Source organism: Lycium ferocissimum, chromosome 1, assembly GCF_029784015.1.
Source record: "Lycium ferocissimum isolate CSIRO_LF1 chromosome 1, AGI_CSIRO_Lferr_CH_V1, whole genome shotgun sequence".
Lineage (NCBI taxonomy): Eukaryota > Viridiplantae > Streptophyta > Magnoliopsida > Solanales > Solanaceae > Lycium > Lycium ferocissimum.
In genome coordinates this window covers 68,929,899-68,957,736 of record NC_081342.1, presented here as the reverse complement: position 1 = coordinate 68,957,736, position 27,838 = coordinate 68,929,899, and the positions used below count along the sequence as shown (strand labels likewise).

Genomic DNA, 27,838 nt, shown 5'->3' with positions numbered 1-27,838 from the left:
AACTCTTTTCTTTTTATTACAATGGGTGACGGTGAAATTTGAACTCAGAACCTCTACCTGCACTTGATACCATAGCTCATCTAAAAGTTTAGGCCGGTAGAAAGGGTATACATTCTATTTACTGAATTATATTCTCGATAAAATTGCCTATCAGAATTAATATTTAGACTCGAACCCGTGACTTCTAGTTAAAGGCGGAGAAATCCTTACCATGAACACTTTGGCCCACCCTTCTAGCAGAAAAAAAGATCAAAAAGGTCTCTAGATGACTTATCCTATTACTTGCCGTGTTGCTTTAAGCTAATTGCTCTTTTTTATAATTATTATATGAAGAAAAAGCTTGACCTTGTGATTGAAACTTTATAGAACAAAACTATAAAAGCCAACACTATGCTTGTTTGATAAATCATAAGCTTCTTCGATAATATCATTTATTTTTCTCTAATTTAATTTTGTTTGTTTATTTACACTAAATTTTATAGTAAAAATGGGGAGGTATCCGTGTTGCAAAGATGATGATGATAATGATTTGAAGAAAGGACCATGGACAGAAGATGAAGATGAGAAATTGACTGATTATATAAACAAAAATGGCCACACAAATTGGACATCAATTGCAAGAAAAGCAGGTTTAAAAAGATGTGGAAAGAGTTGTAGATTAAGGTGGAATAATTATCTAAGGCCAGATATTAAGAGAGGGGGATTCTCACATGAAGAAGAAGAAACCATCATCAATCTCCATTCTGTTCTTGGAAATAAGTAAGTATCACAATATTCCATAACTCCATCCTGTCAGAAATTGACTTTATCAGAAACATTTCTAATAGAGGGAAATCTCATATTTCCGATTTCCTCAAAATGTTTCGTCAGAAATTCACAATTTTTAGTAGTGATCTTCTTCTTCCTATCTCAAAACCAATTGAAAAGAAAAATAAGACATATTAATTTCTAAGATTTAACTTATATACACTAAGAGTGTAAGAAATTTTACACTATCGTCTATCAGTTTTAACATATGGTAGCAAACTACGTTAGTAGATTTTTTTTTTTTTAAATAATATTTTTAGATGATATGAGAGTGTAAATTTTTTTTTTTTACACAATCATTATGTAGAGCTAAACCCTAATTTCGACACTTGTTATTATTTGTAGGTGGTCGAGAATTGCAGCTCATCTTCCGGGAAGAACTGATAATGAAATCAAGAATTTCTATAACACACATTTAAGGAAAAAACTTCTCAAATTGGGAATTGATCCCAAAACACACAAACCAATAACTCATCTAAATTCCCTTATAGATCTTTCTAATCAATTTACATCTAACTCAAACTATTTTGTTTCTTTAGCTTCTGCTCTTAGATTACAAGCACATTTTACTTTACTAGCCAAAATCCAACAACTTCTACAAAGCCCTCTTTCATCTACAAATACAAAATTCTTTTCACCCATGCAAGGCAATTTTTTAGGTCATCCAATTGATCAAGCTGAAAGATCCCAGTTCTTGAATTCCTCTCTAGCAAACTTCACTACCACAAGACCATGTTTGGATAATACTCCTAATTCACTTCCCAATTATTATTCTTCTATTTCAAATTCCTTAGAAGTTCCTTCTGAAAAATTTGATAAGATTGAAACGATACAGAGAAGTTCAAAGATGGCCCCTGTACGAGGGTGACATGCACAAACCGAGAAATGGTGCAAATTCATCAGAATATTTTCAAGCAAGTGAGTTGAATTTAAATGCAGATCATGCTGAATGCTCAATTCCTTCACTTGTTCCCTCTACTTCTGAAAATTCAAATTTAGACCAAAATTGTATACCCAAATTCTCAGAATTAGATGATATTGATGCATGGGAGATACCTCAAGATGATGAAGCCATCAGTTCTTTTTGGAATACCATTTTCCAATGATTTTTTTTTTGGTCATGTTTAAGAAAGGATGTATTTTTTGTATGTCTTGATACTTTAGCCTAGTTCTCTTTCTTTCTTTCTTTTTTTTTTTTTTTTGGTCACTTCTCTTTCTTTCTTTTTGGTACAATGTTGATAAAACATGTTTTTTGTGTGTGTGGAGGGTGTTGTTTTTTTTATCTGTAATTGTTGAAATCATCTGTCAATGTTATGTTTCCATGTATGTATGTCTATGTTGGAGCTGTTGTTTGTGTTATTTTCTCATTTTTGTCTAAGTATGTTATGAATATCAATTAATTATAAGGACAAGAATTGTTAATTTACCTATCTTGCTTAATTTATTGAAATTCCGCATCACTTAGTTCTGAATCCCAACCACATGAAAAGGGATAAGTAATTAGGTAACTGTGATGACTTCATTAAATACACAAACAGTTGGATGGATCCCCAAAAGAGAAAGGGAGGATAAAAACACAAACGGCCGGTGATAACCATCAAATTTCTTCCGCTAGCCTTAAACTAAAATTAGCCATAAAGTTTTTAACCTGGCAAAACTAATAGCTATAAGTTGAACCCAGCAAAAAACATGTGATTCCTTTACATCTCCATAAAATTTCTTTCCAAAAAGGAAAACGACCTATCAAAAATGATTTCAGATCTAACAGGGGGAGAATTTTCAATGGATAATATTTTCTACAAATCTTTCCAATTTATTCAAAGTTCCCCGCTGAAATCCATATCTACCCTCCTCCAACAAAAATGAAAAATAATTAAAAAAGAGATATATACTGATTTTCATGTATAATTGGTGTAACAATGATTATACATTGAATTTACAGTGCATACACCCAAGATAAAACACAATGTATACTCTTTATAATCGATGTATAATTGATGTATATTGAATGTATAAACATTTAACACTCATTATACATCACATATATAACGATTATACATCAGGTATACATCGATTTTACATCGGGCATGCAGTAATTATACGAGACTAAGTATTTGATGTCCGCGTGTTTTTTTGTTGATAGCTCAAAAAGTGTCATCATCTCCATATCTATCCTCTCATCACTTCCGATTGGATATTATTTTCCATTTTTTTTCAACTTTTTCTATTCTCTCACGAAACAACAGTCAGCTTTGAGAAAGAAAATGCTTCGACTTTGTATGAAAAATTGGGGAGATTGAATAAACATGGTACAAGTAGTAGTTTTTTTAAGAAATACATAAAATTTCAAAAAAAAAAACCCTGAGTCTTCAAGTACAAAATTTTCACAAATTCGAGTTTGGAAGAAAACTAATTATGAAATCATAAAACCGAAAATCAACCCAAAACTTCAAAAATAGGAGTCTAAAAATAAGAGAGGTGTGGCGGCTCTTCAAAAGTTGCTCTCCGATTTAGGGTTTGCTAAAAATAATAAAGTAGGGATTTTAATTGGTTAAAGTGAGTAGTCAAAAAGGAATACGGCTATTTTCAGTTTAATACAAATATGAGCTGCTAATCTAGTTAATTATTCAAAGAGAAAAACATTAAGCTAAACTCAGATGGAGCATACTTATAACTGCAAAGGGATACAAGATTTGAATTTTACATAAAATTTTGATTTGAAATCCTACCTCATTCTATTTTATTTATTGGGTTCGAAATATATTATTTATATTTATTTTAAGGAATATTTAACACATACAACATTTGGACTGAAACTACTGGATTAAGATGAAATCATATCTTATACCCTACTTCCGCCCCTAACAATGTGAAAAAAAAAATATGCAGTCATTTAAAAGTAATTGTAGGTAAATCTATGTAATAATTATTAATTGGTAACCTGGAAAAAAAAATGACAATTAATCTTCTGTCATATCTTAACATATCTTAAAATTCACCGATAATGTAAGAAGTTATATACACTATCAAAAGTTATGTTATGTTTCTTTCATTACGGTGTCTCCGGATAAGTTTTTAGATAAGAAGTCAAAAAAATTTCTTTATGAGATCGATAGTTATAATAGTGAAAACAAAATCTCTTACATATTGATATTAACATTGCCTCAAAAGGAATACTCCTTATTAACATGCTTAAAAAACAAGAAATGCCGACAACTCATGAAACATCTTATCTGATTGAATGTTCCTACTAACTAGCATTGGAAGGCCCTATATCTATGGTCACGTCTATAGGGAGGAAAGTCAAGAAGTTAACTGATATATACATTAGTATAGTTTAAACAGAAGGACCACGACGTTGAATGCTTGTGAAGACTTTAAAAAACAGTGGCGGAGTCATGATTCAACTTTATAGGTTGGAGTTTAAAGCGACGATTTGAAATAATATATAACTGAGTTCCCAATTTAATAAATCTACAAGCTTAATAAATTTTTTAACACAAATATAATGTTTGAGTAAAAATTACTGTCATTTTGTGTAAGTTGATTTCTAACTTTGCAACCATTACTATAGTATTGAGAGTTAAACCAATATTTAAGATATTAAGCATCATAAAGGAACCATTGTTTTCTAATTAAGGATCTAACTTACATATATTAACATGCGTGAAGAATCATCAGTTTAGCTTAATATGTTGTAGTAGTTTATCGGCATTTTTTTTTTCAGATTGCTAATTTCATTTCTTGTGAACGATAATATCTATAATTATCATTTAAGTCATGATTTGATAGTGTGTAAATTTTTTGACATTTGTCAGTGTATAAAAGCTAAATTCTACTATTAGTTATATGTGGATTTTGAATTGAACGTAGCCATAGAATTCAAATAAAAAAATTAGGCAAGAGTATACAGCATCTTTTTTTTTCTTCTCTCTTTTTGAACAACCATACTCAAGAGCAGTTAGAGACCAAAGAATAAATGGTAGGTGATATATATAATACATAATTACAAAAGGACAAAAAGTATGACAAATTTGATGATGATTTATTTGTCAATAATAAGATTTTGAAAGTAGCCAAACTAATCACTTGAGAAACCACATTTACGCTGCATAAATTGCATGTTCTTTTTCTTTTCTTTTTTAAGTATTATTTTTATGGAAAAAGGGATTTCAATAAGTAAAATAAATAAAATAGAACTCCACTTACTTGCACCATTGTAATTGAACATATTGTAACAGGTTGTTTGCCATTTTATTTTTCGATTACTGACTTCATTACTTAGGAACAGTTGCTTCTAGAGTTATAGTACTGATCTTTGAAATAATTTGATATTATGAAAAATAAAAAAAATTATACTGTCAATCTATAGAACTTAAACTCAATAAACTAGAACACTAGCCAATTCAAACTTACGCTCAAGCTCATTTTACTTTTTCTTACCCTCTGTTTGGATGGTTGTTTCCCGTGGTTCATTAATGTACAGTATGGTATGGTATAGTATGGTGTTATATTGTATTGTACTGTATTAATGAACACAATATTTGGATAGACTGTATCGTTTGTTGTGGTTTAATAACATTTGTATTGTTTGGTTTGATTGTATGGTACTGTATAATAACTTGTAAGTTTACTAAAATACCCTTAACTCTTAATTAGAAATTAGTTTATATATATTAATAAAACTCAGGTAAAGAATAAAATAGGAACTTTAAAAAATAAGTAGGTATTGGGTGGGGATAGTGGAGGGGTGAGTGGTGTGAGGTGGGTGGTTATGGGATGAGGATGGGGATAGTGGGTGGTAGGGTGGGGGTGAGTGGTTATGGGGGTGGGATGGGGTGCATGGTAGTGAAGGGTAGTGGGTGGTAGTGAGGGGTAATGAGTGGGGGTGGTGGAGGGGTGGGTGGTGTGAGGTAGGTGGTTGTGGGATGAGGGTGGGGGTAGTAGGTGGTAGGGTGGGGCGAGTTGCTGTGGGGTAGTAGGTGGTGGTTAGGGTGGTGGGGATGGGTAGCAGAGGAGTAGGGTAGTTGGGGTAGGGGTGGGTGGTAGGGCGGGCGTGGGGTCGGGGTGAGTGGCGAGGGGATGGGGTAGGGTGGGGGTGAGTGGTAGGGTGGGGTGGGGTGGGGTGGATGGTGGAGGGTGTGGTATAATGGAGAAATGAAATATGTAACCACGGAAAAATCACCAAATCCGTGGTTATAAAAATTGGGACTTTTCATGATTATACAACCATGGGATGAACCACGAGTTTACAACACCATATCACGTAATTTTAAGAACAATGGAAACAAACATGATTTCATATAAAACCATACATTAATGAACCACAGGAAACCAACCATCCAAACAGGGGGTTAGAAAAATCATTGTAATTAAGGTAGAACTTCAGCTTCTCGTCAAGCAATAGTCTCACAGTACAATTCGTGGTTAAAAATCTTACTATTTCCACTTTGTTTTCAAATGAAATAACAAAATTATATGATATCAACTTTTTCCATGAGGTAAGTACGTTGATATTTTCTTATTATAGGCGGTGGTATCACATTAAAAGTGTGACCATCTCATTTGAAAGCTTAAGCTGTTAGAGAGAAAGATATTTTTTATTTACTTCATTATATCTTCAACATGCTCCATCTCGTGCGGGCCTGTTTTCTCTTTCATGGGTCAAGTACGATGAATTCTTTTGTTTTTATAATGGGCGGCGGTGAAATTTGAACTCAGAACCTCTATCCCATATAAAAGTTTACGCCGGTAGTAGGAAGTGCATACATTCTATTTACTTAATTATATTCTCGATAGAAATTACCTAGCTATCAGGCTTGAACTCGTAACTTCTAGTTAAAGTCGGAGAAATCCTTATCATGAACACTGTAATTTAGTCCACCCTTCTAGCTGAAAAAAAATATCAAAAAGGACTTCTCCTATTACTTGCCGTGTTGCTTGAAGCTAATCAATTGCTCTTTTTATAATTAATAATATGAAGAAAAAGTTTGACCTTGTGCAGGATTGAACCTTTATATATAGAACACAATTATAAAAGACAACAGTCCTATGCTTGCTTGATATCTCATAAAATTCTTCAAGAATTTCATCTTCTTTTTTGTCTAATTCAATTTCTTTTCTTTCCATTAAATTTCATTGTAAAAATGGGGAGGTATCCATGTTGCCAAGATGATGATGATAATGATTTGAAGAAAGGACCATGGACAGAAGATGAAGATGAGAAATTGACTGATTATATAAACAAAAATGGCCACACAAATTGGAAATCAATTCCAAGAAGAGCAGGTTTAAAGAGATGTGGAAAGAGTTGTAGATTAAGGTGGAATAATTATCTTAGGCCAGATATTAAGAGGGGGGGATTTTCAGATGAAGAAGAAGAAATTATCATCAATCTCCATTCTCTTCTTGGAAATAAGTAAGTATCACAAATATTCTATCATTCTATCCTGTTAGAAATTGACTTGTCGGAAATATTTCCGACTGTGGAAAATCTCATATTTCCTATTTCCTCAAAACATTCGTTAGAAATTCACATATTTGAGTAGTGATCTTCTTCTTCCTATCTGAAACCCAATTGAAAAGAAAAATAAAATGATCTATATATTAATTTCTAATATTTAACTTATATACACTGTGAGTGTCGTAAGAAATTTTACACTATCATCTATCAATATCTTTTAACATATTGTAACAAATAACGTTAGTAGATTTTTATTTTTATTTTAGATCTCAATGGTACAAATTTTTTAGATGATATGAGAGTAGAATTTTTTTTTTTTTACGCAGTCATTATGTAGAGCTAAACCCTAATTTCTACACTTGTTATTATTTGTAGGTGGTCAAGAATTGCAGCTCATCTTCCGGGAAGAACCGATAATGAAATCAAGAATTTCTATAACACACATTTAAGGAAAAAACTTCTCAAATTGGGAATTGACCCCAAAACACACAAACCAATAACTCATCTAAATTCCCTTATAGATCTTTCTAATCAATTTACATCTAACTCAAATTATTTTATTTCCTTAGCATCTATCCTTAGATTACAAGCACAGTTTACTTTACTAGCCAAAATCCAGCAACTTCTACAAAGCCCTCTTTCATCTACAAACACAAACTTCTTTTCACCCATGCAAGGCAATTTTTTAGGTCATCCAATTGGTCAAGCTGAAATATCCCAGTTCTTGAATTCCTCTATAGCAAACTTCACTACTACAACACCATGTTTGGATAATACTCCTAATTCACTTCCCAATTATTATTCTTCTATTTCAAATTCCTCAGAAGTTCCTTCTGAAAAATTCGATAAGATTGAAACGATACAGAGAAGTTCTGCATGGCCCCTGTACGAGGGTGACATGCACAAACCGAGAAATGATGCAAATTCATCAGAATATTTTCAAGCTAATGAGTTGAATTTAAATGCAGATCATGTTGAATGCTCAATTCCTTCACTTGTTCCCTCTACTTCTGAAAATTCAAATTTAAACCAAAATTGTATTCCCAGATTCTCAGATTTAGACGATATTGATGCATGGGAGATACCTCATGATGATGAAGCCATCAGTTCTTTTTGGAATACCGTTTTCCAATGATTTTTTTGGTCATGTTTAAGAAGGGATGTATTTTTTGTCTGTCTTGATACTTTAGCTTCCTTCTCTTTCTTTCTTTTTGGTTCAGTGTTGATAAAACATGTTTTTTGTGTGTGTGGAAGGTGTTGTTTTTTTATGTGTAATAGTTGAAATCATATGTAATGTTATGTTGCCATGTATGTACGTCTATGTTGGAGCTGTTGTTTGTGTTATTTTTTCATTTTTCTCTATGTTATGAAATAAAGCGTGCTCATATCAATTAATTAGAAGGACAAGAATTGTTAATTTACTTATCTTGCTTAATTTATTGAAATTCCGCATCACTAACTTAGTTCTGAATCCCAACCACATGAAAATGGATAAGTAATTAGGTAACTGTGTATGACTTCATTAAATACAAAAACAGTTGGATGGATCCCCAAAAGAGAAAAACGTTAAGCTAAACTCAGATGGGGCATACTTATTGTCACGACCCGAACAACGGGCCATGGCGGGTAACGGGGGCTACCCACCGAACACCACTCATGCTGTTACTTATCTGCTCTCATTCATACTATATGCTCATGATCATAGGAATGTATCATCATTTGAGACATAATCACTTTTATAAACATAGGCCCTTCGGCAACCAAAATGATATATATATATATATATATATATATATATATGCATACACATATAACTATGGGACCATACTACCCACATTGCGTATCTACGAGCCTCTACTAGAGTATCGGACAGATGGACGGGACAGGACCCCGTCGTGCCCAATCATGACTATATACATATATATGTACCAAAAGAATAATCGTGGCACCTCCTCAGGAAAATGGAGTGCTCTCTAATCAGCTGCTAGCTCCTATGAGTCTGGATCACCTCCCCAATCTACTGTGGGCATGAACACGGCGTACGAAGAAAAGGACGTCGGTACGAATATTGTACTGAGTATGTAAGGCATAAGCAATAATAAGATGTCAATAAAATAAGGAGGCATCAACGAGGAGCAATCTGTAACTGACTGAATCATAAAGGAAGTAATACATGCTAGCTTACTTTCAATATCATCATCATATCATATATGCATAAGTGTATAAAATTTTGCCAAGCCCATATAGGTGCGGTGTGATAAACAATAACATTAGCAATAGCATTAGCATTAGCATTAGCTCGTCGTCCTGTGCCTCCCGCGTCCGGGTATCATCTCAATACCGCCCACTAGTGGTGTACGCCCATGCCATTTTGGCCATGGTGTATATTTTGCCCCGCCTTGGCGGATGTTGCCGACGTTTAGGCGCGGTGTGATATCATCGTATACTCATCATATCATGCTCATCATAGTATACTTTTCATAATACATTTATCATACATGCTTATCATAATATACATATCATAACATACTTCTAGCAATACATGCATAGAGACTCATAGATAATCATACTTTATCGGGGTGACATAAGGTCGTGAACCCCCGACTTCATTATTGAACATTCATCAGTATCCTGCCTCACCTTGGAGGAACAAGCATAAGGTGAGTGTAAATAATGATCAACATCAATAGCTTTATAGGAACATCATATCATGGGCTATAGCTTCGTAGACTTAACTTATCATCATCGTTATCGTACTCTTAACGCATTTCTTATCTCATATAGCTATTCATGAACAAGGGCTCTTAGCTTTCTTGGAAATAGAACATTCATAGTAAAGGAGGGAATTCATGCCATAGGACTCATGCCTTGGAAGGAAGGGATTAGCCTCACATACCTTTGTCGTTTAGCTATCCTATCGCGTGCTCGTTCTCCTTTAACGCACTTGTTTATACCTTCAAGAGAATTCGTATCGACGTTAGCTATATCGTCGTGAAAGCATATTTACTAAAGCTATAGAAATTTGGGCAGCATTTCCTTTGTTTATACTACTTTCCGCCATATTCCATATCAACTCCCAACATTCATAACGGCAATCACAATATCCCTAACAACAATCGTCATTCATTCGTATGATTCATATTTCATAATTCTACTTCAATCCTCCATATTCATGACTAAAGTCCATCGTCGTACTCTTTCATATCCAATACTTATTTCATGTTCTATAGGTCATTTATAACACATTCATAACATCAACATATCCATTTCCATGATTCAATTCAACTATCACATACTAGCAATACTATTCACACATTTGATGACCCATTTGCTATACACTTCACAATCCATGTGTTTCAACTTATAAATACTTCAAACAACATGTAAACATCATGAAACTTACCTTAGATGATGGAGGAATAAGCTTAGAATGGTGATTCACCCTTAGCACCAAAACCCTACTTTAATTATCTCTCTTGGGATTTCTTGACTTGGAAGACTTTTAATGGGTTTCCTTCACTTGATTCTCTTGATTTCTTGTTGTTGATCCTTGATTTCTCATGGATGAAGTGTTTGGAACACTCTAGAGGTTTCTTGTGTTGTGGGGAAGTGAGGTGAAATGAAATGGAAATGAAAAATGGTCCCTTATATAAAATACACATTCAGCCCCGATTGAAATATACGGACCAACATACGGTCCGTATAAAATCTACGACCGTATGTTGGACCGTATATCTGGTCCAGTGAATCATGACATACTGGGCTGGATCTACGGCTGGACATACGGTCCGTAGATCTTATACGGCCAGTATGTCTGGCCGTATGTTTGCCCAGTTTTCCGAGAGTTGTTTCGTCGACTCGTTTGATCTCCGATCCTTATGGAACCTTCTTAACACTTGTTCCTTACTTCAATACCATTCTAAGGGACGTTATAACTCTTCCTCAAAGGGTCATTAAGACATCATTAACTTAATACTCGTAATTCTCATCCGATACCCAACATATGACTCGCTTCTCTTAACAACTTTATTTCCTTAACCCGAATGTCTTTGGAAATCTTAATTAGCATCGTCGATTACTATCTCCTACTTGTCCAAACCTCGTATACATCATACCCCTCGCTCGTCTATTCACTGTACGCTAACGGGAAATTTTCTAAGGTGTAACACTTATAACTGCAAACGGATCTAAGATTTGAACTTTATGTAGAATTTTGATTTGAAATCCTACCTCATTCTATTTTATTTATTGGGTTCGAAATATATTATTTATATTTATTTTAAGGAACATTTAACACATATGCAACATTTGGACGGAAGCTACTGGATTAAGATGAAACCATATCTTATACCCTCCTTCCGCCCCTAGCAAAGTGAAAAAAAAAATTATGCAGTCATAAAGTAATGGTAGTAAATCTATGTAATAATCATTAATTGGTAAAAAAATGACAATGAATCTTGTGGTATATCTTAAAATTCATCGACAATGTAAAAAGTTATATACAGTATCAAAAGTTATGTTATGTTCTTTTCATTACAGTGTCTCTGGATAAGTTCTTTAATAAGAAGTCAAAATCTTTTTTTTTATAAGATCGATATTGATGATAATGAAAACAAAACCTCTTACCAATTGATATTAACATTGCCTCAAAAGGAAGTACTCCTCATTAACATACTTAAAACAAAACGCACGCAACTCATGAAACATCTTATCTGATCGAATATTCCTACTAACTAGCATTGGAAGGTTCTATACCTATAGTCACGTCTATAGGGAGGAAAGTCAAAAAGTTAACTGATACATATATTAGTATAGTTTAAACAGAAGGACCACGACGTTGAATGCTTGTGAAGACTTTAAAAAATAGTGGCGAAGTTATGATTTAACTTTATAGGCTTGGAGTTTAAAATGATGATTTGAAATAATATAATAACTGAGTTCTCAATTCAATAATTGTACAAACTTAATAAATTTTTTAACACAAATATAATGTTACGTTAGAGCAAAACTTATTGAATTCGGCCGAATCTATATATAAGTTACCGCGCTATTGCCCTTGGTGGGGGGGGGGGGGGGTTGGGGGAGGGGGGTTTGCTTATGACTTATGAGAATATATATAATTTAATGTCTCCAGCATTTGAAATTGTGGTCGACGACTTGGAGAACATAGGAAAATTAAATGATTCTAGGTAGATTTCTTTCTTGTGGTCTTCAAACAAATACGTATACCGGTATACATCACGCATGACTTATATTTGTTGATTCCTTTTGAGTGGCGACTTGGAAGTTCTATAAGTTTTTGAAGCAGAAAAGATATAGAAAATTAAACTATTGAATAAAACTACTTAATTTATTCGTATCTAATGTTTGCATTATGTTAAGATATGAGTATTTTAAATACACATTTATAATTTAATCATGATTAAATGATATGTAGTCTTACGTTAATTTTAGTTATTTAGATTAAATTATTTGATCAAATTTACAACCCACTCCATGCATCCAATCTATTTCTACTTCATCTATTAAGACCAACAAGTCAATTTTAAATGATCAAATAAAACTACGTAAGGCTTAACCAGGTTTTCAGAAGAAAAATTGTAGTAAATTATAGAAAATCATCATTATTCCCCATGAATATTTGCTTTTAAGGCACGTCAAGATAGAATATCTAACTACTCCCTAACAATATGACCAACTAAAAAGATTTTAACTAAAGTCAGGTAGTTGCGGCTTTTAAGAAGTTACACTATATTATTTTGGTTTCTCATCTAGTATTTGGTATCCGCATTGAGATATGACTAAATTTGAATTCGCGCCGGAACGTCTTATCTTAGGGGTAAGCCGCTCCCTAATAAAGGTGACTCCATATCTAGAGCTCGAATTCGGAACTTTTGGTTAATGATGATAAATACTTATCACTCAATCAAAACCCTTATCGGTTGAAGGTTTCGAGCAAGTTACTGCTATTTCATTGATGAAAACAACATTAGTTTTTTCACTTGTATATATGAATCTGTAAATTTAAGTTGTATACATTGACAGTTTATATATTATTTACATTAATAATATTGTTTTTAATATGTGATGCAGGTTAGTTAATTATCTTTTTTACCATGTTATTGATTAATTCATGTCATAAAAGTTACTTGTAAATATCTTATTAATAATTTGATTGTGTAAATATTTTTTAATCTTTCAGTGCATAGAATTTAAACTCATCTAATAAATGTTATGTTTGAATTATTTGTAATATGACATGAGAGAAGACCCTTATCTCCCGTTTTGACTGTATTATTTCTAGCTTTCGGAATTGTTTAATCATATTGATAAGCTTAGAATAAACTGCAGTTACTTCTTATCCATTAGGTTTATACAATAATACTGACTCCAAATATTATTGGTGAACTAGGAATTAGGTACACAGCTACTACGCTTCATTGAAAAACCTTTTTTTTTTTTCTTTTTTTTTTTTGTGATGTTTGAATTTGCATTAAATGTAAGTTGTTACTTAGACTAGCACTGTTATGTTTTAGCTTTATCTGATTAAGATAGTGAATTCACAAAGTTGGTATATACTTAAACGGATTAGGCAACGGTATTAATATTCTACAATTTATTTGGCCACGCAAGGAGTTTGGTGCATGAAACATGTTCTATTTTTCTATGAATTGAGTTTACACAAATAACCTAGATTTGAAAGAAAAAAAAAGAAGGATAAAAATACCCAACCAGCAACTGATCAAATCGTAGACAGTACTCCCCAAATAACTTTACATATATTTTTTTTTTAAGGTTCCATCTATATGATGGAGGAGTTTAGGCTATAAATTTACATATATGAGTGCAAAATCTACTAAGAGGATAAAGTACTATAGTTGTTGTCCACTATTTAATCATTTTTTGTCGGTATAGCTTAGAGGTCTGCTTAATTTGAATTAGTGCCGGAAAGTTCCAATTTGGGGATAAAATATTCTAGTAAAGATGATTTCATTTTTAGAGTTCAAATTCGAGATTTCTGAATAAAAAAAAGAGATAAGGGTCAAAAACACACCCCAACTATCACTTTTTTGAGTTTCGTACCTAAACTATCAGAAGGTTGAGAAAACTACCTAAACTATCACTATCTAGTTTGCAAAATACACCTCAAATTATTCTTGAATGGCATCTGATCTACACTTTCCATTTCAAATAAAAATGTTGCCAAGTGTTGTCCCCGTGGATAAATAATGTCACAATGGCATCTACATGGAAATTATAAAAAAAAAAAACTATTTGTTTTAAAAAACAAACTAAAAAATAATATTTTTTGTTAAAAAAATCAAAAATTATAAAAAAAATAGTTTAAATAATGGAAAAGTTATTTTTTTTTTTAAAATAAGAAGCCTAATTATTTAGTTTTCACATTTTAAAAAAAAAAAATCAGCTATATCATTTTTAAAATGATTTTTTTTTTTCAGATTTTCTAAATTTTTTGATATTTTTTTGCAAAAAAAATATTATTTTTTTCATTTTTTTTTAAATCCAGATTTATTTATTTTTTAAAAAATGCTGATTTTTTTTTAAAAAAAATAATGCAGTTTTTTCTAAAAAAAAAATATACAGTTTTTTTTATAAAAAAATATTATTTTTTAATTTCCATATAGGTGCCACCATAGCATTAATTATGCCATGTGTACAATTTTTTTGAGAAAATTTCGAACACTTCACATTGCTTTTGGAGAGTGAGTTCACACATTTAGTTCAGGTGTGTTTTGCAAACTAGAAAGTGATAGTTTAAGTAGTTTTCTCAACCTTATAATAGTTTAGGTATGAAACTAAAAAAAAAAAGTGATAGTTAGGGTGTTTTTTTTACCCTTATCTCTAAAAAAAAAAAAAAAAAAGGGAAAGAGAGTCGAAGACATTTCCGTACTAAAAGTTTTAAAAAGATGGGACTGTAACTAATTAACGATTCATCAACACTAAATACTATTTCTCCATTAGAACTTATTTAATTTTAGTGACGCCAAAGATATAAATAAAATTCATATGACTCAATCTCATGAATTGATAGTTTGATTTTGTCTGCTTCCTAGTCAACAAGTACAACAGCCGTAACTCTAATTGAGTACAAGATGATCATCATGAAAAGTATCTTGTGAAGGAGGGCTTAAAATCAAATTTGGTATTAAAATCCAACCAAAATCTGTGATTCTTGTTTTTCCAAATGTTCTTTTTGTTACTTAAAAAATTTCCCTGTTTGATGATTTTAAATTGTTTCTCTATTTTAATTCCCTTCTCTTTTTCCTAATACTAATTGATAAGTCATACAGTATTTTTTTGGTTAGTCTCACGAGACGATTAAAAGATGGACCCCCTTTTTTTTTTTTCACTGTCTAAACGTTTCAAAACTGGCACTATTCATCCAATATGTACACAGCTGCCATTCAGCTATATGTTCATATTGATTTGAATATTGTGTTCGAATTTGAAGATCAAGAATTAATATATTTGAGAATTGTTAATGGCAAGATATCGGACCAGCGTTAAGGCCCCGACTAGATCCGAATTCACGCTGGAAAGTCTCGCATTGAGGGACAAAGCGCTCCCTAAAAGACGACTTCATACCCAGGGCTGGAATGGAGACCTCTGATTAAGGATGAAGGAATACTTACAACTCCATCATAAAGAATGAGGTTTTTCTTTATCGATATCTACTTTTGCGTCTCTCTTCCGAGAACTTATAAGATGCTATTTTTCCAGGGAGTCCAACACTTCAATCGGGTCATGTGCGAATCGGCGGAAACACCTTTGTTGGTGAATGGAAATGAAGTTAAAGACTGAGAATGCAAGGGAAATTTCAAACAGCCATATTGAAAGAGCAGTCGGAGATTTTGCTACCTTTGGTAGCAATAATTCAAAAGTTTTATAGGAATAAAGGGTACCTAATGCCATTTGGAGATAATTAATATATGTACAGGAACAAAGAATTGAATGTAGCCTAGAAGTATAATCACTAACAATACTTCAATATTTAAATGCGTGTTCATTTTAGATGCCAATATAATGAACAATTATCCACTCAACAAAAATGTTAAGTCTATCCCAGTAAACTAGTAAAATCAAGGTGCAATCCTAACATCTCCAAGGACAAAGATACTGTGATAGTCAATTAACAGTACCATAATGAAAAATAGTCGTGTTGTATTAAAACACACTCGAAACTTCCAACAGCAATTCGATAATAGACCTACGCCCTAATTCGCAGCAGGAATATACATCCAACAATCCTAAAGAATCAAAACCACTAGATATTAGACGGGCAACCCATTTTATTTGCTACCCCAGCTGTGGCGGAGACAGAATTCTCGCCAAAAGAGTTCAACATCTGCTATATATACAGATAACAAAAACTTAACCTTGTATATAGAGTGTAACCTTCTGGAGAAGGGCCCCCTTCCGCCCTCTAGCTACCACCCACCCCCTCCCCCTTGACCCCCAGTGTGTTATACCAGATTACCAATCAATACCTAGCAAATAATTTTTGTTTTTATAACATTAGTCTCTAGGCCTACTTACGTGCACCTCAACTGTTCCGCCAGATACAGGTTATCTCTCTACTAGCACAGGTACTAAATAGCTCTGCTTGATGCCTAGCGAATAACACAGGGTCGCCATAGCAAATATCTAAATCCCATTAAAGACATCAAGCAGCAAAGGACTCCCAAAAGGAGCACAACACCCTGGAATGCATGCCTTTATCATGAACTGTACAGCAGCAGCGGAGCAGATACAATTTCAGCTTGAGGCGCTAACAGAAATATGAATGAATCCTATACCTTTCTCGGCCTTTTGGCTAAGATCAAGTGTAGCATATGTTCTTATCAGTTTAATACCCGTAGGCCATATGCCCACACGGTATAATTCATTTTTTGTAAGGGGCAGAGTCTGTTAAGGTAGCTTTTTAAATTCAGGAATCAGAAAAATATGAAGTCTAGCATTAAATTTATAAATGAATCAGTTTACCAGCTTCTCTTTCTAATTTTCTAACCTCTACCACCAATATTCCAAAATAAAAAAATAAAACACATTCGATGCGGTACAAAGAATTATAGCAGATACCTTCAAGTTCAAGAAGCTAACATGAGCAGAATACCTGATGAAATCTGGCTTCAATTAACTGAAAGAAGTTTGCATGGGGCTGAACACCATCGGCTATACCAGTGTGTCCAAATACGGTGGCTAAAACCCCACTTCATGTTTTCATCAAAATTCCATGCCAATGCCTGTCAGTTTCTTAAGATGCATGGGTGCATATCCACAAGTTTAGCAGCCAAAATCAAGCACACACATGTACGACAGCACCAATACTAAAATGCAGCAACGATAAGCGGATTAGTGCGTAGAGTGGGAAAACAATGCAGTTGTTTCAAGTTTTACAATAGAAGAAGCATTGATAGGCCTTACTATTTTGTTGAAAATGTCAATGCCAATTCTACAAAGGGTAGAGTTACTCAAGCTAAAGAGACAAAATCCCAAGCTATCTAGTATGCTATAGATATGCACACCAGAAAGAATGATATCACTAGATGACAGGAAAATCAGGTGTCAACAATCAGTTAGTCGCCATTATACAAAGAGGTGACATCCAGTGGCGTGAAGTAACCTCAAGAATTAAACACTTTCACCAGTTCAAGTGTGGTCCTTGGTTAAGTTTGAACTCCTTAAGTTATTTCCCCTTATTAAGGAAAGAGCACATCATTGTATATTATATGTTTGCCCTGAATAACTAAATATCTGATTTAATGCATCAGAGTGAAAACCTAATACTGTATCCACCGGGCCAATCCTCAATACTGTATCCACCGGGCCAATCCTCCCTCTTTTTTGTTATTGTACATCTCTGCTCCTGACGCCTGCTTCTTATAATTTTAGTAACTGCATAAATGTAGAAGTGCAGTCAAATAACCCTAATGAGTCTAACAGAATCAGATTCACATAAAGATAAAAAGAAAAGGAATCCCTGGGAAGCGATCCATGACAGTCTATTCAGAACCTGACATGTCAAGGAAAATGAAAAAATTAAAGGGAAAGCCAACCATGCAAGGCAAGAAGAGGAAAGAAAAGAAATACCATTTTCTTTTCTAAAGATTGAGAACATACACTTTATAATCTACTACATCTCAGCGTCAAGTACTAACTACGGGTACATTTACTCTTCTAATCAGAAGGAAACATCTTGGAAAATATTACCATTTGCTTTGCTAAGAATAGCATCTCTGTGCTTAGATTCCCTATGGTACAACTAGCACTAGGTCCCAGCTCCTCTCAAAAACAACTATACATACAGAGCTTTCCCCCTCATCGAAAAGCTGACCTGGCACTTCTAGATATGAAGATCTACCCTATTCCCCCTGTGTTTCTCTTTTCTCTCTTCTATACAAAGGTAGTACAGATCCTCATCAACGAAGAATCCACACAGTGAGAACACTTTAGGCTAATCAAGTCAAGGATCAAAATTAATTCTGCTGGTAAGAGTTCTCCAGACATATCGTGTCATTCCAGAAAGCAAAAATTGCAGTTAAAAGTAGTACATGAACAAACAAGATGCTCATGTGACGTGAGATACAAGCGTGCAGAGTGACCCATCTAACTGGCAACAAAATAAGTAAATAAAACAAAAGCATTGACATGGTTGTTTGTGATGCTAGATTTTTTTTTTTTTCTTTCAAATATTACATCTCACAGTTGCCCAGCACTCTGGATTTTGCGCAACTCTTTTTCTTTTGGAAGACCCAATCCATGCAACTCATATAAGGCCATCTTGCTCCTATATCATAATCATGCAAAAACAGTTGTGCCAATTCAACATGGTGAGTTATGCAACTAGATATGAAAGTTATCTCGTCAACAGTCATATAACACCAAAAAAAATAAGTAAATAAGGCAAAGCCTTTATGTTATTTGCAAAGACATCACAGAAGCGATGCATGTCAAGCAGAAGAACATCCATCAATTAAAGATATGAAGCTCTAAAGTCAAGCTAGGAACTCACAATTCAAAACCTACTTCTTCCGGTCCTTGACCTAATATGTAATCACTCCGTTTAATATGTGCAGTTCTTTTTTAGCCTGTCCCAAAAAAAAAAAATGCCACCATTCTATACTTGCTAAGTTTTTAATTCCAAAATTCTCATTTTTCCCTTACTTTATAGGAATAATGTTTCATGTTTAAGATTACAAGATTCAATGAGTATTTTTGGTATGTTATATTCACCTTAAGTTTAAGCCAACAAGATTCAAAAATCATCTTTACATTCTTTAAACTTCGTGCATAATCAAGCTAAGACACATAAAGTGAAAAGGGGAGTAGTATCAACTCACTCAGACTAAAACTTGCATAACTGTCAGCATGATAAAATACAAGCTACTTTCTCGGACGGACAGCTTTCGTCCAAACGATGACCGAAAACAAGCATACCTGAAAGGGAATACATTGGTAAAAGATACGAAAGTGTAACTAGAGTCATAAGAGACAAATTGATCCGACAAATAGAATCCCACGGCATAATTCATTCCTTTTCCTTGTTGTCCTTTTCATTAGTGGTAAGTTTCTTCTGAGCATTAAATCTCATACATACGGTGCAACATATAGTACACATGTACTATACCAAACAGAAATGACAAGTATACTCTAAAATACTAGCACCCAAATCTTGTTTTCCTGTATATAAAATATCATGGACCAAAAGAACCAAAGAGAAAGAACTAGCTTACTGAAGTATATGGATCTTCCAATTAGTTTTGAAGATATAAATTCTTTTGGCCATAATAAGCGAAATGCTCCCATAAATTAGGCGGCGAAATGAACCAATTGCACACTCTTGATGCAGTTCATTTCGAAGAGATTCATAAGTTCCTGAATTTCAAGCATTTTTCTTTTCTTTACCTTTTTCTTTTAACAAAACCTACTTTTCAATCATGTAATCCATGTCCAGTTGGTTGGCTACTTGAACTTCCAACTTGGTTGGTGGGGGGTTCAATTCCCCACCTTGCAATCTCCTCTCCCATTCCCCTCCTCCCTTCCTATGTATAATAAAAGATTTTAGAAGAAAAAGTCCATGCATACATTGAAATAAACCAGAGAAGCAAATTAGCATGGAAAAGGAGTGTACTAAGGCTTGCAGATCCAAAGAGGATCATCTACTCTTAAAAATTTGATGGAGTACAACCACAACGAATAGTTTTCTATACATTCTCTTGTCGGGCATTAATTTCTCCAAGGAATTTCTATATAGAGATAGGGAGACAAACAAGACAAGTATACAATCAACAATGCTTGAGTAGTTAAAAGGGAAATCCAGGACTACAGCCCAAATCCAAAGCAAACTGTACAAGAGCAGAAAACCTGCCTAACCCAAATAGCTGAAATTGATCAATGGCAACTCAACGATCCCATCCACATGAAAGTCATAAAAGAAAGAGTACAAAGGTTTTCCGATAATTGAAAGATCATTATAACCTAAGCAGCTAAAGTTCTCTTTACAGCAAGTAGTCAGCCGACCATCAATGCAAGAATAAATGCGGTGGGAACCTAGCTCCTGGTATGGTTCCACTCATGCTCTCTAATCAAGCATCATCATTCAAGAATCAGACTGACAAACAAGACCATATGGATCTTTGAAAAATAGTTCACTGAAGGCAAGAAGGTGAGACACATATTTCAGGAAACATAAGGCGTTGAAAATTCTTTTTCTGTTTCTTCACATTTTTGATACTTTAGTGCTTAAGTATCAAAAAGGAGCAGTAGCCCTAGCACAAAGAGGAATGCAGTAACCCTAGCATAAAAGAGAAATTCAATGGCAAAAGCAAATGACAACCAGACAAAACAACCATTACGTAAAAGGTATAAATACTGTATGCCAAGCCTTACTGCCAGAGAATCTAATTCTCAAGTACGAGATTAACCTTCACTAGCAACTTGAAAAATCAATGAAAATGACCACTCGTGGTAAGTGGAAGTTGCCTCTCATACCCAAATATAGCATAAGAATCTGACAAAATGGATTAACTCAACGAGTCCATCCACATTAAAGAGTCATAAAAGCAGTAGTACATAAGAAGGTTAATTTCTCTTTGCAGAAAGTAGTCAGCAGGCCATCAATACAAGAATAAACGCAGTGGGAACTTAGCACAAAATAAGAAACGATAGTTCCACTTATGCTCTCTAATCAATCTTCATCATGTTCAAGAATCACAACGACAAACAAGATCAGATGCATCTTTGAAAAATAATTCTCCGAAGGCAAAAAGGTGAGCCACAGATTTCAGGAAACAAAAGGCATTGACAATTCTTTTCTGTATCTTCACATTTTAAATACTTTAGTGCTTAAGTATCAAAAAGGAGCAGTAGCCCTAGCACAAAAGAGGAACGCAGTAACCCTAGCATAAAAGAGAAATTCAATGGTAAAAGTAAATGATAACCAGACAAACAACCATTACGTAAAAGGCATAAATACTGCATGCCACGCCTTACTGCCATAGAATCTAATTCTCAACGAAAGGATCAACCTTCATTAGCAACTTAAAAAATCGATGAAAATGACCACTCGTGATGAGTGGAAGTTGCCGCTTATATCCAAATATAGAGTAAGAATCTGACAATATAAATTAACTGTGATGCTAAAAAGCTAATGAACTTGATCTCAGCATGTATGGTCTTTGTTCGGGTTGTGGTCCATAAAAGGAATATTGTTGCAGACATAATTCACATTAACTTCCGTGAAAGAGACAGTATAATAAAGAATTATTCATGTAAACACCAAAGAGGAAAAGGATATTCACCGAGCTATATCCCTCCTAAGACATTGAAATACATAACAAAAAGAAGTTACTATTTAGGATGCAAAACCACATGCAATTATATCGGCCTACAAAACAGAAAAAATGAAGGAAATACAGTATGACAAGCCATTAAGAATACAGAAAAATTCATTGATTAAAGTTGTTAAAGGCACATATTGAAATATTGTTCCTGTTGAAGTACAATTGCCTTTAAGAAAACAACTTTCCTAGAAAAGAGTATCTGCAAGTACCTATCTCGACTGCAAAGATAGAATGTACATGTTTCAACAAAGAACACCATCAATGTGCCTTCAGAAGGCCATATCAGGAACCTACTTATTCACTGCTGTACTAACTCCCTACCTAAAAATAACCCTTCAGTTTTAACAGTAACCTGCGAAACAGTTCATATCTCGAGCAAATCTTCTGATCGACCCTTGTCCATCCGCAAGCCTCCTTAGACCTGAATAGTGTTATCCTTTTCTTCCCTCTTAAGAGGTGAAACCGGTAGTGTCCCTTCATCCTCACCATACCCCTTATTCCCAACTAACATCCTGACCTCCTTTTCACAACTACTCTTCTCTAAACTCTCGAAACCCTTATCGTTCTTATTCAACACATCCCAGAAAAAGTCTGTCATCACACTCTCGTAATTCGGCATCTTTGCATACCCAGGGAAATAGTTAATGTCAATAATAAGGTATCTATTTCCAACCCTATTATCCCTAATCAAATCAAAATTGAACAAATACAATTTCGTAGCTCGTCTAAGCCCTCTCGCTATATCCGTCAAAAAACTCAACGGTGGCAATTCAGCATCATCCAAATTCATCAGCTTATAGTACTTATCATCATTCTTTTCACAAGTGTTCAGATTCGAAACCTGTGAAAATGACAAATAACTCTCTAACTTGTTCTCCTCGGTCACATCAGGTAACGACTTCCTCTTCACACATTTCACATAATCACCAACCACATATACCTTAAAAATCACAGCACCATGATTCACAAACTCCTGCAAAACTATAGGTGGTTTCAATTTACTCAAACCATCTTTGTTAAACACCAACAGCATCTTATGCGATTTCGCACTTCCATCAGCCACCAAAGGTTTCGCAATCACCGGAAACTTCAATCCTTCACTCTCAAGGTAACTCGCCGATACAATTTTCGCATCATAAACAACAGTCTGTTTAGGAATCCCAAATGACACCGTCTCACACTTAATTTCCAGCTCAGTAGCTACCTGAAACATCAAAATCATAGATATTTAACTGAGTTCACAATCACATATCATAGATATTTAATGAATTTCTTAATAGAAATACAAGTTCTGTGCAAAAGTTACTAGGACCAAACCGATTAGTAGGGTTTTTCTTAAATAAAATTGTAGGTTTCTATGCTAGCGTTTGGCCATAAATTTTGGATCAAATTTTGAAAATTTATCTTCAAAATATTTTCAAGTTCCGAAAACTGGCTCGGACTAGTTTTTGGGAGAAATTTCTCAAATTGTTTCCATGAAAAATGCTTATCCAAACACAACTTCAACTTCCAAAAATCACAACTTCAAAAACTCAAATTTTCAGGTTTCAATTTCCAAAAATCACAGCTCCAAAAACTCATTTCAGTTTTCAACTTTCAAAAATCACAACTTCAAAAAAACTCAAATTTTCAAATTTCAACTTTCAAAAATCACAACTTCAAAAACTCGAATTTTCAAGTTTCAATTTCCAAAAATCACAACTCCAAAACTCAAATTTTCGGTTTTCAACTTTCAAAAATCACAACTTCAAAAACTCAAAGTTTCAAGTTTCAATTTCCAAAAATCACAACTTCAAAAAATCACAACTTCAAAAACTCAAATTTTCAAATTTCAACTTTCAAAAATCACAACTTCAAAAACTCAAATTTTCAAGTTTCAATTTCCAAAAATCAAAGCTCCAAAAACTCAAATTTTCAGTTTTCAACTTTCAAAAATCACAACTTCAAAAACTAAAATCTTCAAGTTTCAACTTCAAAATCTATCGCCAAACAAAAGCTAGTAAATCTATAACCGTACCAAATAATTAGGTAGATTTTTAAATTTTATAAAAAATAAACAGACCGTATCAACTAAACTTATATATATATATATATATATACATTTTAAATATTAAGTTTAAAAGTAATGAAACATAATTTCATATTCGCTACCCAAAATTCAAACCGCATGAACTTCAATACTTTTCATGTAGTTTTTAAATATATAAATTCAAATTGACTCTCAAAAAGCTAAAAATATCTCAAAATAAACTGAAAAAAATACTGAACAGTACCGAATAAACTTCTACATATAAAATCACATTTTATATATTAAGTATAAAAATAAACAAAAATTATTATTTTTTTATTTTTTTTTTTGGCGACCTGAAGCATGGAAATCCGATTATGTAACCGCTCAATCGCTTCAAGCGAATCAATAATCAAAACATTCATATATTTCATATATAGTTTTCAAATATATAAATTTTAATTTTAAAATATTGAGTCAAATGTAGCTTCAAAATTTAGTCAAATTAGCTCTCGAAAAACGAACAGTATCACATAAATTGGACGGCAGAGTAAAAATAAACCAAAAAAATAATGAAACAAACAAATAAACTTCTACATATAAAATCACATTTGATATATTAAGTTTAAAAATAAATAAAAATTAATTAATTTTTTTTTTTTTGGGCGACCTGAAGCATGGAAATCCGATTATGTAACCGCTCAATAGCATCAAGCGAATCAATAATCAAAACATTTGGATATTTCAAAGCATATTCTTCCAATTGCTTCTTCCAATCCTGACCGTACAACTTATGTAACACACAATCGAACGGTCCTTGTTCGATTAAAGGCTTATCCATATCGATCTTAATTAGATCGATTCCTTTTTCTTTCGCTAAGTTAACTAGCGATACTTGTATGAAACTAGCTTGCTTTTTCGGTGCTAAAGCATAACCTATACTGAATCGAATCATTTTTTTTTTCACTAATGAAAACAAAATCACATTATTTTGAAAAGGATTATATAGCTAGGTTTTTTTTTTTTTCGATATGATCAAGCATACATACACGATTTTGGGTGTGTGTGTGTTGGTCACGTTTTTTGTGAATGTAGTGAAATGTTGAGAGAAAAGAAGAGAAGAGAGGACAAATGGAAGAGGTGTGGGAGATATATATAGGGTTAAGATTTTGGGGTTGGGGGAATGATTTAGGGTTTTGATAAAGTAACTGAGGTTGAGTTAAGGGCGTTGACGTGGCATATCCTGAGGTACAAATTTTTACTTATCATGTTTCGCTTCTCGACGGTTGAACTACATGAATTTTGATCAATATGTTAAGATGTATTTCTTTGTTGTATAGTATATTTCGTATAATTTTTTGATATTTAATTTTTAATCTTAAAATATTAAATTGATTTAATTCAATTTAACTTTGAAGATTGACTATCGAAAAATGAAACGTGATAAGTAAAGGTGAATGGAGGAGGTACGATACAATACAAAATATTTTATTTTTAAGTTTCAAATTACACTTTGGTGTACTGATGTATCATGTTTCATTTGGTTCGTGGATTAAGTTATTTCGAGATTAGAGTTTTGAAAGGTAGAATAAAGTAATATCAAATTTAATGGCATAAGGTGGGATATTCAAGGTTAAATTTATATTTTGTGATTTGGGAAAATAGTGAGAAAAGAAGAGAGGACAAATGGATGAGAGATGTATATATAGTGGTTGGGTTAAGGGGGTTGACGTGGCGTATTGTGAGGGAATTATGTTAATGGGGTCCGTTTCGTTACGATACAAAACAAAATATTTTTATTTTACGTTTCAAATTACACTTGGAGTCTTTCCAACCCTTTGAAGCCTTTGTTTTTTTTTTACCAACCATCGAAGCCTTGACGTTAGTGAAATTTGTCTTGTACTTAACCTTGATTTTAACGGAGCTTCAGCATGAAAGTGATGTATCCATCCGTATTGTTTGATTCGCAGATTAAATTATCCGAAATTATATTTTGGGATTAAAAGGGGATATTTTGGGTTTTTATAAAGTAAATGCGGTTGAGTGAAGGGTGTTGTCATGGCATATTCTAAAGGGGTTATGTAAACGGGGCTCATTTTATTACTATACGAAATATTTTAATTAACGTTAGGTTATATTTTGGAGTTTGTCGTATTCCTTATATATCTTAACGTTAGTAAATCGTTTTTGTATTTAACGTTGATCCTAGCAGAGTTTCAAAGATAAAATTGGTCGATCCACATGTCAAAATAAATCGGAGAAGGTTCAAATTTACCTTTGTACTTTTAATTATACATGTATAAAATTGCCCCCGATTATATTTTGGTTAGGATCCATGTTGGAGTTTCGTTAGGCTCAAGAGCAAATACGAGATAATTTGCTTATGACAAGTGTATAAATGAATCCAAAATATGACGGAGGGTAAAAGTCAACTTAAAAGGGCAACCTTTGGAGTAACGTTAAAGTCGTCTCTCTGTGATTTATAGATCATATGTTAAAATCGTGAAATTAGTCACTGATGATTGTCAAGGTATGTTATCTACATAATACCTCTTTGGGGTACGATCTTTCTCCAACTTGAGCTGGTGCTTACTTCATCTTAGAATCATGATAGCTCAACACAACCCATTGGATGATTATTCTTATTCTGAATCCATTCAACGATATGGATTCTTAGAGGATACGTTAAACATGGAACATGATGAATATTTGAGTAATTAATCATTCCTTTACGAAGAATAATGTGATGATAGTGACCTCTTTGGATGAGAAGTGGGAAGGTTGGATTAAAAATTAAGTATAGTTGCATGGGCCAAAAGGAGTATGAGAAGGGGATATGTTTTAGTGGAAAAGAGAATAGGGAATAATAAGTGGAAATTGGAAAAAGATTAGGTTATGCACAATTGGTTCATTGATACTTGCCTTTTATAGTGCTTCTTTGATGATAGTGACTTATGAAACCTAACTTTGGAAGCCATGTGGATTGATCGGGCATCATGACGTAATAATTTGGAAAATATCTTAAGTAGTATGTAACTTTTTTATTATAGCGTCATTAATCCGGATATTTTTTAATTGTTATACCAAAATATTATTACAGAGAATATATAATACAAAAAAAGGCTCAAATATGCCATTGAACTATAAGAAATGGCTCATCTATGCCACTCATCAATAGTTTGGCTCATTTATGCCATCGTCGTTACCAAAATGGCTCATTCATGTCATTTTTCATTAATTTGGATCGGATTTTTTAATTAATTTGGGAATTAAAATTGAGCTAGTTTAATTAAATAATGTGGATCTCTAATTGGAGGTCACGTGTCATATCTAGTATTATAAAATTGATGTTAATGAAAAATGACATGAATGAGCTATTTTAGTAACGGCAATTGCATAGATATATGAGCCATTTTGGTAATGGCGATTGCATAGATGAGCCATTTTGGTAACGACGATGGCATTTAATGAAACGGAAACTATTTGGCAAAGAAAGAAAAGTAGATGGTATTTCTATAGTTTAATGGTATATTTGAGCCTTCTGTACAAAATAACATGAAAAATTGGTTGGTTGGGTCTGTGCAAGGGAGTTAGCGGTTGGTCTGAGGAACTCAAGTGGGCTATTAACTATGGAAAAGAAAAATTAGCTAAAGTGTAATTCTACAGGATGTCTTTGACTTGCTGCATATACCAATT

General features: G+C 33.3%; 3 protein-coding genes and 3 non-coding genes across 7 annotated transcripts; 5 read left to right on the top strand and 1 right to left on the bottom strand.

Moving 5' to 3' along the window:
• The first annotated feature begins 429 nt into the window (after positions 1-429).
• Positions 430-2,246, top strand: LOC132030934 (transcription factor MYB93-like). Its single transcript, XM_059420738.1, has 2 exons — positions 430-759; positions 1,153-2,246. The coding sequence occupies exons 1-2, from the start codon at positions 488-490 to the stop codon at positions 1,673-1,675; spliced, it is 795 nt and encodes a 264-aa protein (XP_059276721.1). The 5' UTR covers positions 430-487; the 3' UTR covers positions 1,676-2,246.
• Positions 1,603-1,707, top strand: LOC132031500 (U6 spliceosomal RNA). The gene has a single exon (XR_009408290.1). It is a non-coding gene; the product is annotated as a U6 spliceosomal RNA (small nuclear RNA).
• Positions 2,247-6,939: 4,693 nt separating the features above from the next.
• LOC132067065 (transcription factor MYB39-like) lies at positions 6,940-13,368 on the top strand. Its single transcript, XM_059460214.1, has 4 exons — positions 6,940-7,225; positions 7,646-7,773; positions 10,893-10,910; positions 13,364-13,368. The coding sequence occupies exons 1-4, from the start codon at positions 6,954-6,956 to the stop codon at positions 13,366-13,368; spliced, it is 423 nt and encodes a 140-aa protein (XP_059316197.1). The 5' UTR covers positions 6,940-6,953.
• LOC132031489 (U6 spliceosomal RNA) lies at positions 8,096-8,199 on the top strand. Its single transcript, XR_009408284.1, has one exon. It is a non-coding gene; the product is annotated as a U6 spliceosomal RNA (small nuclear RNA).
• A 3,716-nt stretch (positions 13,369-17,084) lies between the features above and the next one.
• LOC132031468 (U2 spliceosomal RNA) lies at positions 17,085-17,271 on the top strand. Its single transcript, XR_009408274.1, has one exon. It is a non-coding gene; the product is annotated as a U2 spliceosomal RNA (small nuclear RNA).
• A 4,950-nt stretch (positions 17,272-22,221) lies between these two features.
• On the bottom strand, positions 22,222-25,176 carry LOC132058599 (inositol-tetrakisphosphate 1-kinase 1-like). Of its 2 annotated transcripts, none has more exons than XM_059451057.1 (2): positions 24,813-25,176; positions 22,222-23,338 (listed from the first exon to the last, which is right to left on the bottom strand). In XM_059451057.1, exons 1-2 carry the CDS (start codon positions 25,095-25,097, stop codon positions 22,550-22,552), a joined length of 1,074 nt encoding a protein of 357 aa, XP_059307040.1. In that variant the 5' UTR covers positions 25,098-25,176; the 3' UTR covers positions 22,222-22,549. The 2 variants fall into 2 exon arrangements, with proteins under 2 accessions (XP_059307040.1, XP_059307046.1); XM_059451063.1 differs by lacking the exon at positions 24,813-25,176 and adding an exon at positions 24,499-24,608.
• Between the last annotated feature and the right edge of the window lie 2,662 nt (positions 25,177-27,838).

What these genes read in the sequence shown, in the direction of transcription:
- LOC132030934 (XM_059420738.1), top strand. Translation starts at nt 488, where the DNA reads ATGGGGAGGTATCCGTGTTGCAAAGATGATGATGATAATGATTTGAAG. An exon ending in CATTCTGTTCTTGGAAATAA is followed by an intron (nt 760 to 1,152) that starts GTAAGTATCACA and finishes TATTATTTGTAG; the next exon opens with GTGGTCGAGAATTGCAGCTC.
- LOC132058599 (XM_059451057.1), bottom strand. Translation starts at nt 25,097, where the DNA reads ATGATTCGATTCAGTATAGGTTATGCTTTAGCACCGAAAAAGCAAGCT. An exon ending in ATCGGATTTCCATGCTTCAG is followed by an intron (nt 23,339 to 24,812) that starts GTCGCCCAAAAA and finishes TTGATGTTTCAG; the next exon opens with GTAGCTACTGAGCTGGAAAT.
- LOC132067065 (XM_059460214.1), top strand. Translation starts at nt 6,954, where the DNA reads ATGGGGAGGTATCCATGTTGCCAAGATGATGATGATAATGATTTGAAG. An exon ending in CATTCTCTTCTTGGAAATAA is followed by an intron (nt 7,226 to 7,645) that starts GTAAGTATCACA and finishes TATTATTTGTAG; the next exon opens with GTGGTCAAGAATTGCAGCTC.